At 38.8% G+C, this 16,011-nt stretch overlaps 1 protein-coding gene across 1 annotated transcript in view; it reads right to left on the bottom strand.

Annotated features, from left to right (window-relative positions):
* LOC150089592 (DDRGK domain-containing protein 1-like) overlaps positions 1 to 9,578 on the bottom strand; it is a 76,598-nt gene extending 67,020 nt beyond the window's left edge. The window contains exon 1 of the mRNA XM_090368682.1: positions 9,373 to 9,578. Within this exon, the coding sequence (XP_090224808.1) occupies positions 9,373 to 9,472 (100 nt within the window). The 5' untranslated portion in view covers positions 9,473 to 9,578. The remainder of the gene's footprint in view (positions 1 to 9,372) is intronic.
* Between the last annotated feature and the right edge of the window lie 6,433 nt (positions 9,579 to 16,011).

Raw genomic sequence — 16,011 nt, 5'->3', positions numbered from 1 at the left:
GATGCAAGATTGAAAATTTACTGTCTAATGCACTAATGGAATTGGTGTATATTAAACTGCTGGCATTGTGAGAGGTGTTAATATTCTCTAAATTACATGTAGTTCTGCAATATAATTGCTGCATTCAACCAGTAGTGATATGGCAACTGTAAAAAAATAAAAGATAGCCGCAGTACCAACAGTCTGTTTTCGACAGAGCCTGTGAGCATTGTTTTTAACAATATTTTGATCTTCCAGAGATTTCTTTCCTCACTGTTGAAAACAAGCATCACAAAGGAGGAGAATTATGGACCAGAGTAGGGTGGATCAATATCAATCACTTGAAGTAGATTATCAAAATGAAAGTTCCAGTAGTGCACTGAATCTTTTAGTCTAAATCTGTTTTTAGTGAACAGTGGCAATTCAGGATTGGAAAGTAATGGTTGGACAGATTGGGCTGGAAGGCTTTGAAGTCTGGCAACATAACCGAGGAGTAGCATTTTCCTTGGGGCACCTCCGTAGCCAGGCGGGAAGGAGCAGCAGTGCGTAGCACACGCTTCTTGATTAGACCGGGGTTCGAGCCCGTTCACCACCAAATATGGAGGATGCGGAAAGATCAGGGAATGACCATTGCATATCCCGGAGCAATATGGCTTTAGTTGCTAATGCTCCTAAATAACAAACACAAACAAACAAAAACATTTTCCTTCTAATGCAGAATGGACATTCACGCACCTCTACAGAGAGATTCTAGACAGGGATGCCCAAAGTAGCGCAAAGAGCACTCTTTTGGATGGTACTCATGGCACTTTTTTTAGCAAAATCATAGGCGACAGCACAATCTAGACCAGATCTGATAAGAGTACAACACAAATGGGCGCCTCCGTAGCCAGGTGGGCAGGTGCAGTAGTGCATAGCACATGCTTCTTGATCAGACCGGGGTTCAAGCCCATGACCACCAAATACGGAGGATGCGGAAAGGTCAGGAAATGACCACCGCATATCCCCGGAGCAATATGGCCTTAGTTGCTAATGCTCCTAAAAACCAATTAACAACACAAATGCAGAAGAGTATATTTATTAGTAACCCATATCACGTTGTTGGTATAGGGGTTTAACAACACAAGGGCTACTGAGGCCAAATTGTGTCTGTTCATAGTTTATTTAAAGGAGATCATACAGCCATTGAATTATATACTTCTGTATACGCCAATATGCTTCAAGTATAGTAAGAGTTCTATATTTGCACCATTTCCAAGGAAATGGGATAAGATCAATATGGAAAATGACTGGAAAATGCTTGAATGGATGCTGGATAAGCAATGAGGACAGTCTAACAGTAAATGACGGACCATAAGATGGCAGGATGTGCACCAGAGAGGATTTCCAATAATAAAAAGAGATATATAAGATGAGTATGTCCAAAATTCCGCCTTTCCAATACTGCTTCCTCTTGTCTGTTTCATCTGAATCCAGAGAGCCACAACTTGGACCTTGTTTAATCTGATAGTTTGTTGTTAGTATTATTTTTTGTGCCCTGTTTTTGTAACAAGCCTTGTAATCTGTGTAAGGAACCTGAGGGTGTTGTGAGAATATGGGAAGAGATTTCTTAGCAGCAAGATGAGCACTCTTGAAAAAACATAAAAACACATCAAAAATCAATTTGGTAACCTCGACAGATTAACCAGGTAAAAAGATAGATATGTATATCAAAATATACAAATATAAAAGTATAAATTAAGGTAAGTTTGTATAAATTCACAGACAGTAAAAAATGTTAGACATATTGTCTCTGTCATTTAAAATCTGGCCGAGCGTAAACAGTTCGGCCAGATTAATAAAATCTGTAAAATATAAACGACGTGCATCAGTAAAAAAGCGGACATTCAATAAAATATGAATAATGGTTAAAATAGTTTTACAGTTCTCACACATAGGTGGGTCCAAGGAAATGGGATAAGATCTTTGCTTCATTCAATATTAAAAATGACTGGGAAGTGCTTGAATGGATGGCTGAATAAGTAATGAGGACAGTATACCAGTAAATGATGGCCCATAAGATGGTAGGATATGCACCAGAGAGGATTTCCAATAATAAACAACAACAAATAGGAGTGTGTCAGATGACTATGACCTATGCAAAGCCAAGCAAGAACAACTTCCTCTCTTCGGACCTTTCATAGACTGGACTGCCATTGCGTGATTACAAGGCTTAACCCGATATGGTTTCAAATGGTCTTGCCATTGGGAATGTAATCTGGTGTGTATTGTTTACCTGTAGTCTGTATAGGGGATTGACAGGCAGTGATTATTCAGGAGAGTGGCTGATTTCACAGTGGCATCAGCTAATTCATTTCCCCTGATTCCAATGTGGCTTGCAATTCAGCAGAAGCTAATGTCAAATTTGGACTCAAGGAGAGAGAAAAGTATCTGCCGAATCCCAGACAGGTCTGGATGAGGGTTAAGTTTCACCAATAAAACAGCTTGTAATACACTCGATGAATCACTATATATAATATATACCTTGGATAATGGCTATTTTTTATTGTGCTCAAGGGAAATTTCTATTGCATGCAACTCTGCAGTATATGCTAGCTTCTTGTGGAATCCTGTTGTAAACTGTTTTGTGTGGAGGGACCACAGCTGATCCCACATAAGCTTCTGACTTCCAGCTGTCTGTGTAGAGTGCAGGAAGTCAGAATACTGCACTCAATAACACACCACCAGCCATTTACTAGCAACTCAAAGAGTTGCTAGTAAATGGCTGGTGGTGTGTTAGCTTCCTCCTACATCTTGAAGGAGAAGTCACAAGTTGGAAGATGGGCATGCTAGTGTGGAAGGAGTTGCCTTAGTGACTGGGTAATGTTGTCTACCGTCAAGTTTAGTTTCCTTAATAGCCCTTGAATTTGAATACCAAAGGGTCAATTGGCAGTCTGATGGGTGTTGTAGAAATTTTCTCATCACAATTCAAAAACTGATGGCTGCATAGGGTTGTCAAGCAGGGATTTTAATTTAAAAGCGTACTGTAGGGAGAACTGCTTATGTCGAAGAGACAGCAATGGTTCATTTGATTCAATTAATTAAAAAATTAAAGAAAAAGGTGCTTTCCTTCTTTGGGCTCTCTTCTTAGTGCTCTTAAGAAAGCAGAATTAAATAACAAAAAATTTAGTAACACAAAACAAGGAAAACTTGGTCTAAGAGGTGCAACAAACTTATTACTCCTTTTAACCCTGGGAGAGGAACATTCTTCTCCCAGGTTTTCAGTCCTGCCATGTGAAGGCAGGAGCAGTGCCACCAATAACTAAGCAGTTGATAAAGTTAGTAATAATAACACTGGTCAACAGTTAAAATGTTTCAGTAATAAAATTGGTTAATTTCAACTAATATTAATGTGCTAAATATGAACATGACAGTTAAAATGGCTTATTAGCTCTAGTTTTGAATACTATACATGTCACTTACAAGGCAAAATTTGGCCTTGAGGTACAATTTGTTTGGCAACACTGCAGCCATTGGTGCACACTAATTCCTGTTTCGTCAATCAGTCTGAGCGAGGCATCTGTCTGTGCTACACTTGTTGTTTTTGACTGAGCAAAAACTTAAAATTTAGCATGCTGCATAAGTGTGTAAATAGTGTGGATAACTTTTGTTGTATTTGTGGTGAGTGACATTTGCACCACAGAAGCATGCCATTACTCCAATAATAAAAAAGCATAAAACTTAGCTTGACTGATTGGGGACCAAGAAAAAAGCTGATTGCCTCATATCTGCTGCAACACATGTGTTTCTAATCTCCACAGCTGGTTAAATCACAAAGGCCGTTTGCTGTCCTATGATATGGAGAGAGCCTTCAGATCATATAATGGATTATTATTTTTGCATGGTAACACCTCTTCAGCAGGGGATTTCCAAGAAGAAAAAGCGGACTTTAAGCACCATCTACTATTCGACCAGTACCACACGGAGACGGACTTCCTGTTCATGAACTACCAGCTGAATGTTTTAAAATCTGATGAAGAGTCAGGTGATAGCTGAGATAAATTGCCCAAACCCTTCACATCAATGAATCCTGATTTCCCCTCTGCAGAGCAACACAAAATTTCACAAAATGAATTAAATGATCTTATCAGAGATCTTGATTTACAACAAATTAAGGCAGACCTTTTGGGTTTAAGACTGTAACAGTGGAATCCACTTCAAGATAATGTTAGTGTCTGTATAGCAATGCAGCCAAAAGAATTTAATCCAATTTTTAAAATGTAAAATAACTTTTTTGCCGGAACTGACATCAATAGTTTAATGGCCTCACTTTACACCAATCACAACCATCAGGACTGCAGACTCTTCAGATTTTTTTAAATTGAGCTTAAAAGCAGTGCTACTACATAATGGCAACATACTATCATCAATTCCAACAGGTCATGCAGTTCATATAAAAGAATCATAGGATAACATGAAGATCCTTATTGAATCCATTAACTACAAGGAGTACCAATGGTGGATTTGTGGTGACTTAAAAGTTATTGCCATTTGTTAGGAATGCAGCAGGAAAATACGAAATTTTGCTGTTTTCTCTGTGAATGGGACAGTAGAGCATGGTCTTCTAATTACACAAGAAAAGACTGGCCTTCAAGGAAATCACTCAAACCAAGGATAAAAAATGTCCAATATAGTCAGGGCATTCCTGCGGTATGTAGCACTGGGCACCAATTGAAATTTGGTGTCCCTTTTAAAATTTTCTTCATATGTGTATGTAAGTTTCAGGTTTTCAGGCTTCAGGCGCTCCTTGAAAGTTGGCACCCAGGTGCAGTGCACCCTTTGCACCCTCGGGAAGGCCCACCCTTCATTATAGTCCACTAGTTGAGCCAAGCAAAATCCTGTTACCTCCCTACACATGAACAAGGATGTACAAGGGCACAACGTGCTATATACCACATGACCCATATACTTTTAAATCCCTGGCTTGTCTGATACAGTGTACATACGCGGAGATGGGAGAAATCCCAGGAGCCATTAGACACAAATATACCTATACCTCCCTACACATAAAATTGGGATATATGAAACAAATTGTTAAGGCCACGGATAAAGATGAATCAGCTTTCAAATACCTCAAGGAAAAATTTCCAAATCTTAATGAGACAAAAATAAAGGAAGGCATGTTCACTGTCCCACAGATGTGGGATCTTCTCAAAGATGAACACTTTGACCAGGTCCTTCATGGTGATGAGAAAGTGGCCTTGGGTTTCTTTCAAACTCATAGCAACAAACTTTCTAGGAAACAACAAAGCAGATAACTATAAACAGCTTGTGAGAAACATTCTATCATCATACCATAAATTAAGCTGCAAAATGTCATTAAAAATACACTTTCGGATTTTTCCCCAGAAAATTGTGGTGCAAGTAATGAGTACAGTGAGAGATTGCATCAGGAAATCTTGGCGATGGAGAAGTGACACTGAGGCAAATAGAACTTTGTAATGCTAGCTGACTATTGCTGGATTGTGACAAGAGACACCCCAGATGTGGGGTACAAATGACAGGCAGGCAAAGAAGCATAAAATGTGAACCAAGTGACTTTATGTATTCTGGTTATCAATGTAATTTAATTTTTTTTAATAACTAAAAATGTATCAATTATTATTATTTTTAAAATAAAATAAATTTTCTGTTTATACTTCAGGGTGACCACATGGTCAGAGCACTTCATAAGGTTCAGAAAATACAAGAAACAGAACTGTATTTAGCCGTCAAGGGCTTGAACCCCAGTCACTCAAGGCACTTGTACTTATGTTCCCTCACACCTGACCACTCAGCTATGGCAGCTGTAATAAACTGTTTTGTAAAGTTTTTTTATAATATAACAACATGTTTTTCAATATAAGATATATCAATATACGATATTGATAACATATTGAGTTTATCAATATAAGATAAACAGTATGGTGGATGTTTTATATTTATCCCATTTTAGGCGTATGTAGTGTATTTTATAGAATATAAGACAAAGCAGGTACTTTCAAAACTTCAGTTAAACAATATTTTTAATGCTGTTTTCTCAGCTCTGCATTTGCAAAACAATATAGAAAAAATACTTTCATCAAAGAAACAAAAAAATATTGAAAATTTGTTGACCAGTGTAATCAAAATGAAAGTCAAGGATTAAAGCATCAGTCAATAGAGAATATAAATTGGCTTTCAGTATAAATTTAATTTGATTACTTTGTTTTATGAAGGCTGTTGACCCTTAAACAATTTTAATATAGAACCACTGCCCATAGGGAATGATAAGATGAACGTAGGGAGCTGGCAGAACTTACAATCCATTATACTGAACAACAATAAAACATTTTTTCAACAGAAATATTTTTTAAAGCTGATTTCAAATAAGCAGCCTGTTTTCTTCATACTCTTAGTTTACAAGATATTTAATATTTTAGTTTTGAAAAGCTGTTTTTACTTAGATTTTGGTCATTCTGTTCATATTAGTTGATTGAGAAATTCTTAAGTCCAGAGTTTTCTATATCTTGATGCAACAGCCCAATCAGCAGAGCCAATATTATTACGTATTAGTAAACTTGTGCTCATTTTATAGTTTTTGGTGTCAAATGAAGTTGAATGTGCTTTTAAAATGTCATATCATTGCATTAATTTCACAATTAAATCTCACAGCATATAGTAAAGAAAGCATATACAGCTTGCTCAACTTATTCAAGGCCTTATACACTTCAATCAGATCACCTTGCAAGTACCTACTCTCTAGGCACTGCAATTTGCAGAATTTAAGCCCTTCTTGGTAAGAGCACCCCTTTGTTTCCCTCACCAATCTTGTTGCCCTTCTTTGTATTCGTTCTAGCAACTCTACATCCTTCCTAAAATGAGGCCTCCAGACCTGTACACAATATTTTAGGTGTGGCCTGACCATTGCCTTGTGTAACGGGATTATCACCTCCCTGTCCCTGCTAGCAAAATTCCTATATATCATTGAAAAGACTCCATGACCTGCCCTGGCAGCTCGTCTACACTGCTCAGCGAACTTCATATTTGACTGCACAATTACACCCTCCACCCGGATCTTTTTCACTTTCCACTTCTCTGAGTGTAGTATTGCAGAGTTGGCATGTTTCTCTTCAGTTATCGCTACCCATATGCAGTACTTTGCATTTGTCAATGTTAAACTTTAGTTGCCATTTCTCAGTCCATCTGCCCAAATTTTCTAGATCCTGTTTCAGTAGCATACTGTCTTTACTGTTGTTAACAACCCTGCCAACCTTTGTATCATTTGCAAACTTGGACATTAAACTTGATATACCTTCATCAATATCATTGATAAATATACAAAACAACAATGGGCCCAACACCGAATCCTGGAGAACTCCACTAACAACATCAGTCCATGAAGAGCAGCGTCACTTGATTACCACTCTCTGTCATCTCCCACTCAACCATCCCTTTATCCATTGTAGCAATTTACCCTTAATGCCATACCTCTCCAATTTGTACAGCAGTCTTCCATGTGCAACAGTATCAAAAACTTTCTTGAAATCCAAGTATATGATATCAAAATTATTTTTGGCATTTGGTTCCTTTGTGACCACATCATAGTATCCAATCAAATTGGTCAGACAAGATCTCCCTTTAATAAACCCATGCTGTGTCTTAACTATTACTTCATTCTTGTCTAGATTATCCTGCAGTGCTTCTTTAACCAGTGATTCCATTATTTTCTCCGGAACACAAGTTAAACTTACAGGTCTGTAGTTACTTGTGTCACCTTTTGAACCCCCCCCCCCTTTGTGAATTGGTAATACATTTGCACACCTCCAGTCCATGGGGACCCCCCCTTCTAAGGAAGCTCTCATAATTATGGCTAAGGGTTTGCTTACTTCCTTTGCTGCCTCCTTTAATATAATTGGATAGATCCCATCCACTCCAGGTGCCTTCCTTATGTTTAACTTCAACAATTTCTTCTCCACTTTGCTCTCAGTTATTACAAAATCACTTAGCTCGCTGTTAGCATTTGATACACTTCTGGCATCCCCCCTCTCATTGAATGTCTCTTCATGTGTGAATGTAGTATTTTGGTGACAACAGAGCAAGCAAATATAAAGTCTCGAATGAAAATCTATTACAAGCCTGCCAAACTCTTGGTTGCGATTATGTCTAAAAATACACGTCCTTCATTCCCGTTTTGACTCTTTCCCAGATAACCTTGAGCATAACAGTGATGAACACAGTGAACGTTTCACCAAGATATTGTTACCATGGCTAAACCAAAGGAGATGGAAGACCAGAATGCTGGCAGACTATTGCTGGATGTTTTGTTCAGAGAAGTTCCTGATCATAACAAAAGAAAAAGCAAACAAAAACACAAATTAGTTATATTTTTAAGTCATTTATTGTAATACTTTTTAAAATTATATTAAAAATTTCAATAAGCACAACCAGCATTCCTCTCTAAATCTGTGGGTGCTAGGCAATAGCTGACTTCAAATTTTGATCCAGCTCATCAAAATTTAATAGATGTACCACATTTCAGGAAAACAAAAATGTTCAAAATTTATTGCCCAGTGTTATTTGAAGTACCAAATAAGTTGTATATTTTTAGTCAGAATAGTGATGCTGACCAGTCACCCTTAAAATATATTCATTAATTGAAAGTGAGGAAAGAAAATTCTTGACAAAATTTTATATTATACTTGGCAACTTACTTTTCCAAAATACTGTAACCAGGAATGAAAGTGTCAATCAATCAATTTGATACACAGTCTTGTTAATATTTTGGCTGTCATCCTGAATGAACTTTTATTTTTAATTTCTTAGTTCGGTGACCATTTTGGCAAGTTACCAACCTTATGCCAATATTATATATTTTTAGCATTAAGTCAAATCTTTCGTCAATCATGTGGTGTTTAACAGATCCACTGTTCTAATTTTTTTCTTCTCTTTTTTTTTTTAAATTTAGGTATAAAATCATATCGTCCTATGTATAATTTTACAACAAATTTTCTACAAATGACGATACAGTATACTAGATTCAAGGGGTTAATTCTGGTATCTGTGTTTGCCACCTAACAGATACCAAGCACAAACAAACAAATCGTATCAGCCTAAAAAACAAAGCAACAAGCCAAACTATCACATATGTCACATCAGACTAGGAAACATTTGGCATCGTGACTTCATGCATGTGATATTTTCTATATAGTACTATTGAAATAACTGTAGGATAATAAACTGCAATTCTTGACAAAATTTAATGCACTAAAAGTAATCAAAACAATGCAAAACACATTCATATAATACTGTGTTGGTTAATAACATTTTATTTCTAGTCTCACTTCGATATTTTGTGACGTTGTTATTTACTCCAAATGGAAAATTAAATCTCACCCTTTTCAGCAGAGGATCGTCCCTTTAATAGTGTAATCACAATTAACAGAATAACAACGACTGATATTAAACCAGCAAATATCAAAACGACATCAGACATTTTCTAATATATAACAAAAAATATCTCTTTACTAAAAATTTAAAAAATAAATGTGTACGATATAAAACTATTTCACAGAAGAACATATACAAAACTACTGACAAGATACGACAGCGACCTCTAAAAGGTGTGAAGATATACAAAAATTATTCACATTTCGCTTCAGCATACTAAATAAAGACAAAATTAAAGCACTTATTATTATTATTATTATTGTTATTGTTGCTCTTATATTATTTCTTCCTGATTGGGGGTTTCCACTCCGTGACGGGTACGGCTACCAAGTACACAGGGTGGTTGTAATGCCTGGTGTCGATCGAGGAAATCTCTGACTGTCCTATAGGTGTTCAGAATTGCAACTTTCTGGAGTTCTTTGTAGGTGTTCTCTGGGAGACCTATTGCTGCTAGGCTGCTATGTAGAGTCTTTGGTACCATGCTGGTGGTTGACACGATGATTGGGATGATTGATACTTCTTGCATATACCACATTTCCTTGATCTCATGTCTCAGGTTCGTGTACTTCCTATTTTTTTCCTTATGGGTTTTCTGGACATTGCTAGTGTTTGGCACCGCTATGTCAATCAGGTAGGTAGCTTTTTCCATCTTGTCCACAAGGGTTATGTCCGGTCTGTTGTGCGGGACGGTCTTATCCGTTATTATGGCGAGATCCCGGTACAGCTTGTGGGTTCGGGTCTCTAGTACTGTCTGGGGGTTCGTACTTGTAGTATGGTACACTTTCTTTGGTCAACTGGTATTTCCTCGCTAGCTTATGATGTATTATCCTGGTTACCTAGTCGTGTCTATGAGTTTACTCAGTCTGGGTGATCCCCTTGCACCCCGCGGTGATGTGTTGGATCGTTTCTGAGGCCAGGTGGCATCGCCAACATGTGCATCTGACATTCCGGGCTCCTTTACGATGTATTTTCTATAGTTTCTGGTGTTGATTACTTGGTCTTGGATGGCCAGCACGAATCCTTCAGTCTCGGGGAAGAGCGTCCCGCTTGTGAGCCATGCATTGGAAGCAATGGTATCGATGTGATCTTGATGTAGGTCATTGTAGTGTCTTCTTTGCCCATCTTTCTGACTTCGTTTCTTGTACTGTCTGGGCGAGAGGGGTTTCCTCGCTTAGGTTGAGTAGGGTATTATACCACTTATCTATCTTCCTTATGGCCTGGTGGAGTGGTGCTGTGCTGTGCTGTTCTCTAAGTAATCCTTCAGGTTAACTATCGCTGTTTTCTGTTGTTCTATCAGGTCTATCAGGTCCCTTCCTCCCTCTTTCCGAGGTATTGTTATTCTCTCCACTGATGACTTCGGGTGGTATTGGCGACTCTTGGTCATCACTGTCCTTGTCTTTTGCATGATATCTTCTAGCTCGGTATTAGTCCAATCTATGACTCCGAATATGTATGTTAGTACTGAAGCTGCATAGGTGTTTATGGCTTTAACTCTGTCCCCTCCATTCAATTTTGCTTTCAACAGGCTTCTGAGTCTCTGATGATATTTTTCGGTCAGGCACTTCTTGATTTCCTTATGCTCTAACTGCTCAGCCTGCATCATCCCTAGGTATTTGTAGGTCTCTCCTTCTGTCATAGCTTCGATCTCTTTACCAGTCAGCAGCTGGACGTTTTGGCCAACTAATTTTCCCTGGTGCAGTGTGTGGGTCTTGCATTTTTCTAGACTAAATTCCATCCTGATATCCTGGCTGAATTCTTCGGGGATCCGGAGTAGCTGCTGGAGTTGCTTCTCGGTTGCCGCGTAGAGTTTGATGTCATCCATGTACATCAGGTGGGTGAGGGTATACAGGTTCTTTCTTCCTTCTTTGAGGTTATATCCATACTTGCTGCAGTTGAGCATGGTGGATAGCGGGTTGAGTGCTAGACAGAACCATAGTGGGCTCATAGCATCTCCCTGAAAGATTCCTCTTCTAATGGGGATTGGGCTGGTTGTGATGTTCTCGACCTTAATGATGGTGCTCTATTTCGCGATTGTTGCTCCTAGGAAGTTTGTCACTATCGGATTGACCTTGTAGAACTTCAGGGTCTCTATTAGCCAGCTATGAGGTACAGAGTCGAAGGCGTTACGGTAATCGAGATGTAGGCCGTGTATAAGTTGCAGTGCTTCTTGAAGGCTTGCTCCATAACTGCGACATCTATGATTAATTGCTGCTTGCATCCTTTGCTCCTCCGCTTGCATCATTCTGCTGTTCGGCCATTATGTTCTGACTCTCTAAGTGGTCTGATATCTTCTTAGTTATGCAGCTGGTCAGGATCTTGTAAATTGTTGGGCAGCATGTGATTGGCCTGCATTTCGCCGGGTTTCTTGTATTTTCACCTTTAGACTTCAGATATGTGATTCCTTCAGTGAGAAACTTCGGGATTGTCTGCGGGTTGCTTATCATTCGTGTGACCTGCTCTGCTAGGTGGTTGTGTGTTATTATTATTATTATTATTATTATTATTATTACTGTGCAAGGAAGCCTGAGCCTTATGCTGCACTAGCCAAAAAAAATTTCTGAATTACCCTGAGAGAGAGAGAGAGAGAGAGAGAGAGAGAGAGAGAGAGAGAGAGAGAGAGAGAGAGAGAGAGAGAGAGAGAGAGAGTCAGAAGTCGAAGGGAATCACCAAGAAAGAGAAGAATGATGGTATGGACCATGGGTGTGCCAAGCACATAATCACTAGATGTGAGCCCCTGGGGTTGACGTCATTAGATTAACTGTTGAGAAAGCCAAGAGCACGATCTTCAGTAATATGTCTGTAAATTGCGTATATTTTGTGGTCGGTTTGGAGATTTTCTAGATGAAAAACCTGTTTTCGGGAACAAAACGTCGACCTTGCTCGAAACCAATTTACAAGGCAATAAAAACTTTTATTCCCTCTGGTTGCTTTATTGGTTACTTGGTTTAAGTTTTTCTATGGTAACTAAGATCGCCAGACGTCAGTGTATCGTATCTGTAAAATGATTGTATTGTGTGTGAGACGTTAGCCCCTTCCTGATGGACGATAAGCCAGAATTTTTGGGATGAAAACCGTGCAATCCTTCTCCTAGTCTGATTAGCTCGGAAAAGAAATGAAATAAGCCCACGGTATCTTCCCAAGGAGATGGGATTCGAACTGAAGCCACCACACTCTGTGGAAGGCAATAGTGATAAACGAGTGAAGTAAGCATTTTCTGAAAAATTGGGAGTAAGTGTTTAAATGTTCTTTTATCATTACGGGAGCATTCGTAAATTATATAACGTGGATTTTTAACTATTTGGATCCGCCCCCATCACACTTTGTAAAAACAGATTTAATTCCTCTTCTCCCCATTATTGCATAAAGAAATACTCCAACTCATATTATTTATTTATTTTTTTATGAAACCACATTACAATCCATATTGAGGGGCGGTTCTTATGAGAAGTGAATTGCGCCAGAAACCCGAGTGAGAGCCTCAGACTCTAAGGATTTGGAGATACAGTTGCAAGAATTAAAGTTCGGTCGACCCTGACAGTGTCGCGTCACATTTTTTTTTAGTTTTTCCAGCCCCTTTAGATTATAATATAAAGGGGTTGGAATGTACGAGGGATTTCCGAAAAGTAAGGTAACACATTTTTTTTTCTTAATAATGGTGAAAGGGAATGAGATGAAACGCGGGGGACAGATGGACTCCTTAATAACGTTCAGTGCAGTGTTGCGGTACTGTCGCCTCACAGCAGATTCCAGTTGAAATATGATGGCTACTGTGCGAGTGTGGTCCAAAGAGGTGTTCGTGAAGTTATTCGCTTTTTTTGCAAACAAAAGGATCTTCACCAAGTGACTTCGCCGTAAACTGGTTGTTGTGTATGGCTAAAAGGTGATGATAAAGAGACAGGTGTGTTTTTTAAAGCGGGATGTGTTGACATTGAAGATCGACATCAAGGCCACAGTGTTCTGGGATCGCCAAGGCGTTCTGTTGGTGGATTTCTTGCCAAAGGGAAGAACAATCAATGCACAACTTTATTGTGTAACGTTAGAAAAACTGAAAGCCAACATTCGACGCAAACGACCAGGACTCCTGACAAGTGGCGTGATTTTGTTGCACGACAACGCAACTCCACACACTGCCCATACCACTCTTGAATGGTTTCGCCATAATCGTTAGGAAAGTCTGTCACATCCCCCCTATAGTCCAGACTTCCATTTGTTCGGCTCTCTGAAAAAACACCTTTCAGGAAAGCATTTCACCACGGATGAGGAAGTTCATCAGGCAGTGCGATGTTGGTCACTGCGTGTGGGCACGGACTTCTTCAGTACTGGTATTGATAAACTGGCCCATCAATAAAACTGGAGACTTTGTGAGAAGTAGTGCATGTTCACTTATTTCTTGGTGTGTAATTTCAACTTCGTGTTATTAAATATCATCGAGAGAAAAAATGTGCTGCCTTACTTTTCAGATACCCCTCGTATATGAATATATATGAAAAATAATGTATATGACGTGCGATTCGCATTTTGATGGAACTAACGAGGGAAGATCAGAGACTGTAGACCCCTTTCACTAGGAGTATGATATTTAATTGATAACCAGTTTGACTTGTTATGCCAAGTAAAACTGATTTTCCTGAATAAAAACCGCGCAGCTTTCGCCTAGATCGAAATAGATCGGTATCGGATGATTTATCGGCTTAAAATAAAGACATTAATGTTCTACTCGTTTCATGAGGAGGTATCCGTCAACTTCTGACAGATATTTTTAGTACCTCATTTTTCGTATTAACGTATAAAAAATTTAAAAATCTCTCTTCAATAATTTCCATTTGGTGTGAATGAGTTCTAAACTATAGGAAGGCCTTTTCTTTGGCAGGAGAGATGAAGCTCAAAGTCACTGCTTTGACTTAAAGAATATTACTAATTACTCAGTATTTTTTGCTTTTATTAAAAGGAAAAAAGTACTGAAAAATCCTTTTCATTCCCACCCCCGAAAGTTGCGAAGACCAGCTAGTAGTAGTTGTTGGGTTTTAGGAGTATCACCGACTAAGACCATATTACTCTGTGTACAGTGTCTGCATTATTGCATGTATTATGAGATCGATTTTCTGTTTTCTGGGCGAAAAAATCGAGTTTCCGGGAATAAAAGACCATGTTACCCTCGCTTGACACCGAATAACTCAGCCACGTTGTGAAAAAGTCCCATAAAATTCTCCACGTATGCGACGGGATTCGAACTCATTCCACTCGGTGTAGGCTGCCTCCAATTCTACCAACAGTGCTACCACGAGGGCACAATAGGGAGCTTAATGATTTTGTAATAACTGAGAGGAGGGTGAAAGGGAAATTGTTAAAAGTTAAACGTAAGAAAGGCCTGGAGTGGATGGGCATCCGTGGATTCAGGAGAGTCCACACGGACTGGAGAAGTGAGAATGTATCCCCAATTCACAAAGGCAAATCAAAGGGTAACACTAGTTATTATAGACCTGTTAGGTTAACTTCTGTTCCAGAGAAAATAATGAAGTCACTGGTTACAGATGTAATTCAGGTTCATCTAAACAAGACTGCAGTAATAATTCAGACACAGCACGGGTTTGTTAAGGGGAAATCTTGTCTGAATGGAACAAAGGGTTGCTCTTACGAAGAAAGGCTTAAGTTTTGCAAATTACAGTGTCTGGAGACTAGACACCTGCGACGTGATCTGATTGAGGTGTATAAAGCCTTGAATGGTTTGAGCATGCTCAATGCTGATGGAATTCTTCCTCTTGCTCAGAATAATCGCCTGAGAGGGCATAAATTCAAATTGAGGAAAGACGGTTGTAGGATAGATGTGCGGAAGTTTGCCTTTAGCCAGCGGGTGGTTGATTGCTGGAACAAACTTCCATCTATCGTTGTAAAAGTTGATAGCTTAAATAGACTCAAGGCAGAACTTGACAGACATTTGGAACTAGTGGATGGGTGAAATAAAGTTTTTTTGGTTGATGCTATATAATCTTGCTTTCTTGCATCATGTGCCTTTGCTAATGCTAATGATAATGATAAATTTTACTGGGTAGTACCTAACATAATCTAACCTTTACTTTTTTTTACTATGATCACAAAGGAACTGGATGCAAAAAATAATTTTGATATCTTATACTTGGATTTCAGGAAAGCTTTTGATACTGTTGAACATAAAAGACAGCTGTACAAATTGGAGCAGTGAGGCATTAAAGGCAAGTTGCAACTATGAAAAAAGGGATGGTTGAGTGGGCGAAGACAGAGAGTGGTAATCAAGTGACGCTGCTCTTCATGGACTAATGTTATTAATGGAATCCCCCAGAGTTCGGTGTTTGGGCCCACTGCTGTTTTGTATATTTATCAATGATATTGATGAAGGTATATCAAGCTTAATGTTCAAGTTTGCAGATGATACAAAGGTTGGAATGGTTGTTAATGACAGTAATGGCGGTGTGCCACTGCAACAAGATCTAGAAAATTCGGACAGATGGGCTGAGAAGTGGCAACTGAAGTTTAACATTGACAAATGCAAAGTACTGCTTATGGGTTGCATTAACCACCGAGTAACGTACCAACTGTGTGGTACTGCAC

Source organism: Mastigoproctus giganteus, chromosome 2, assembly GCF_048544385.1.
Source record: "Mastigoproctus giganteus isolate SK-2022 chromosome 2, ASM4854438v1, whole genome shotgun sequence".
Taxonomy (NCBI): Eukaryota; Metazoa; Arthropoda; class Arachnida; order Uropygi; family Thelyphonidae; genus Mastigoproctus; species Mastigoproctus giganteus.
Note: the sequence above shows the minus strand (reverse complement) of the source record. Positions and strands in the feature narration are given on the sequence as shown.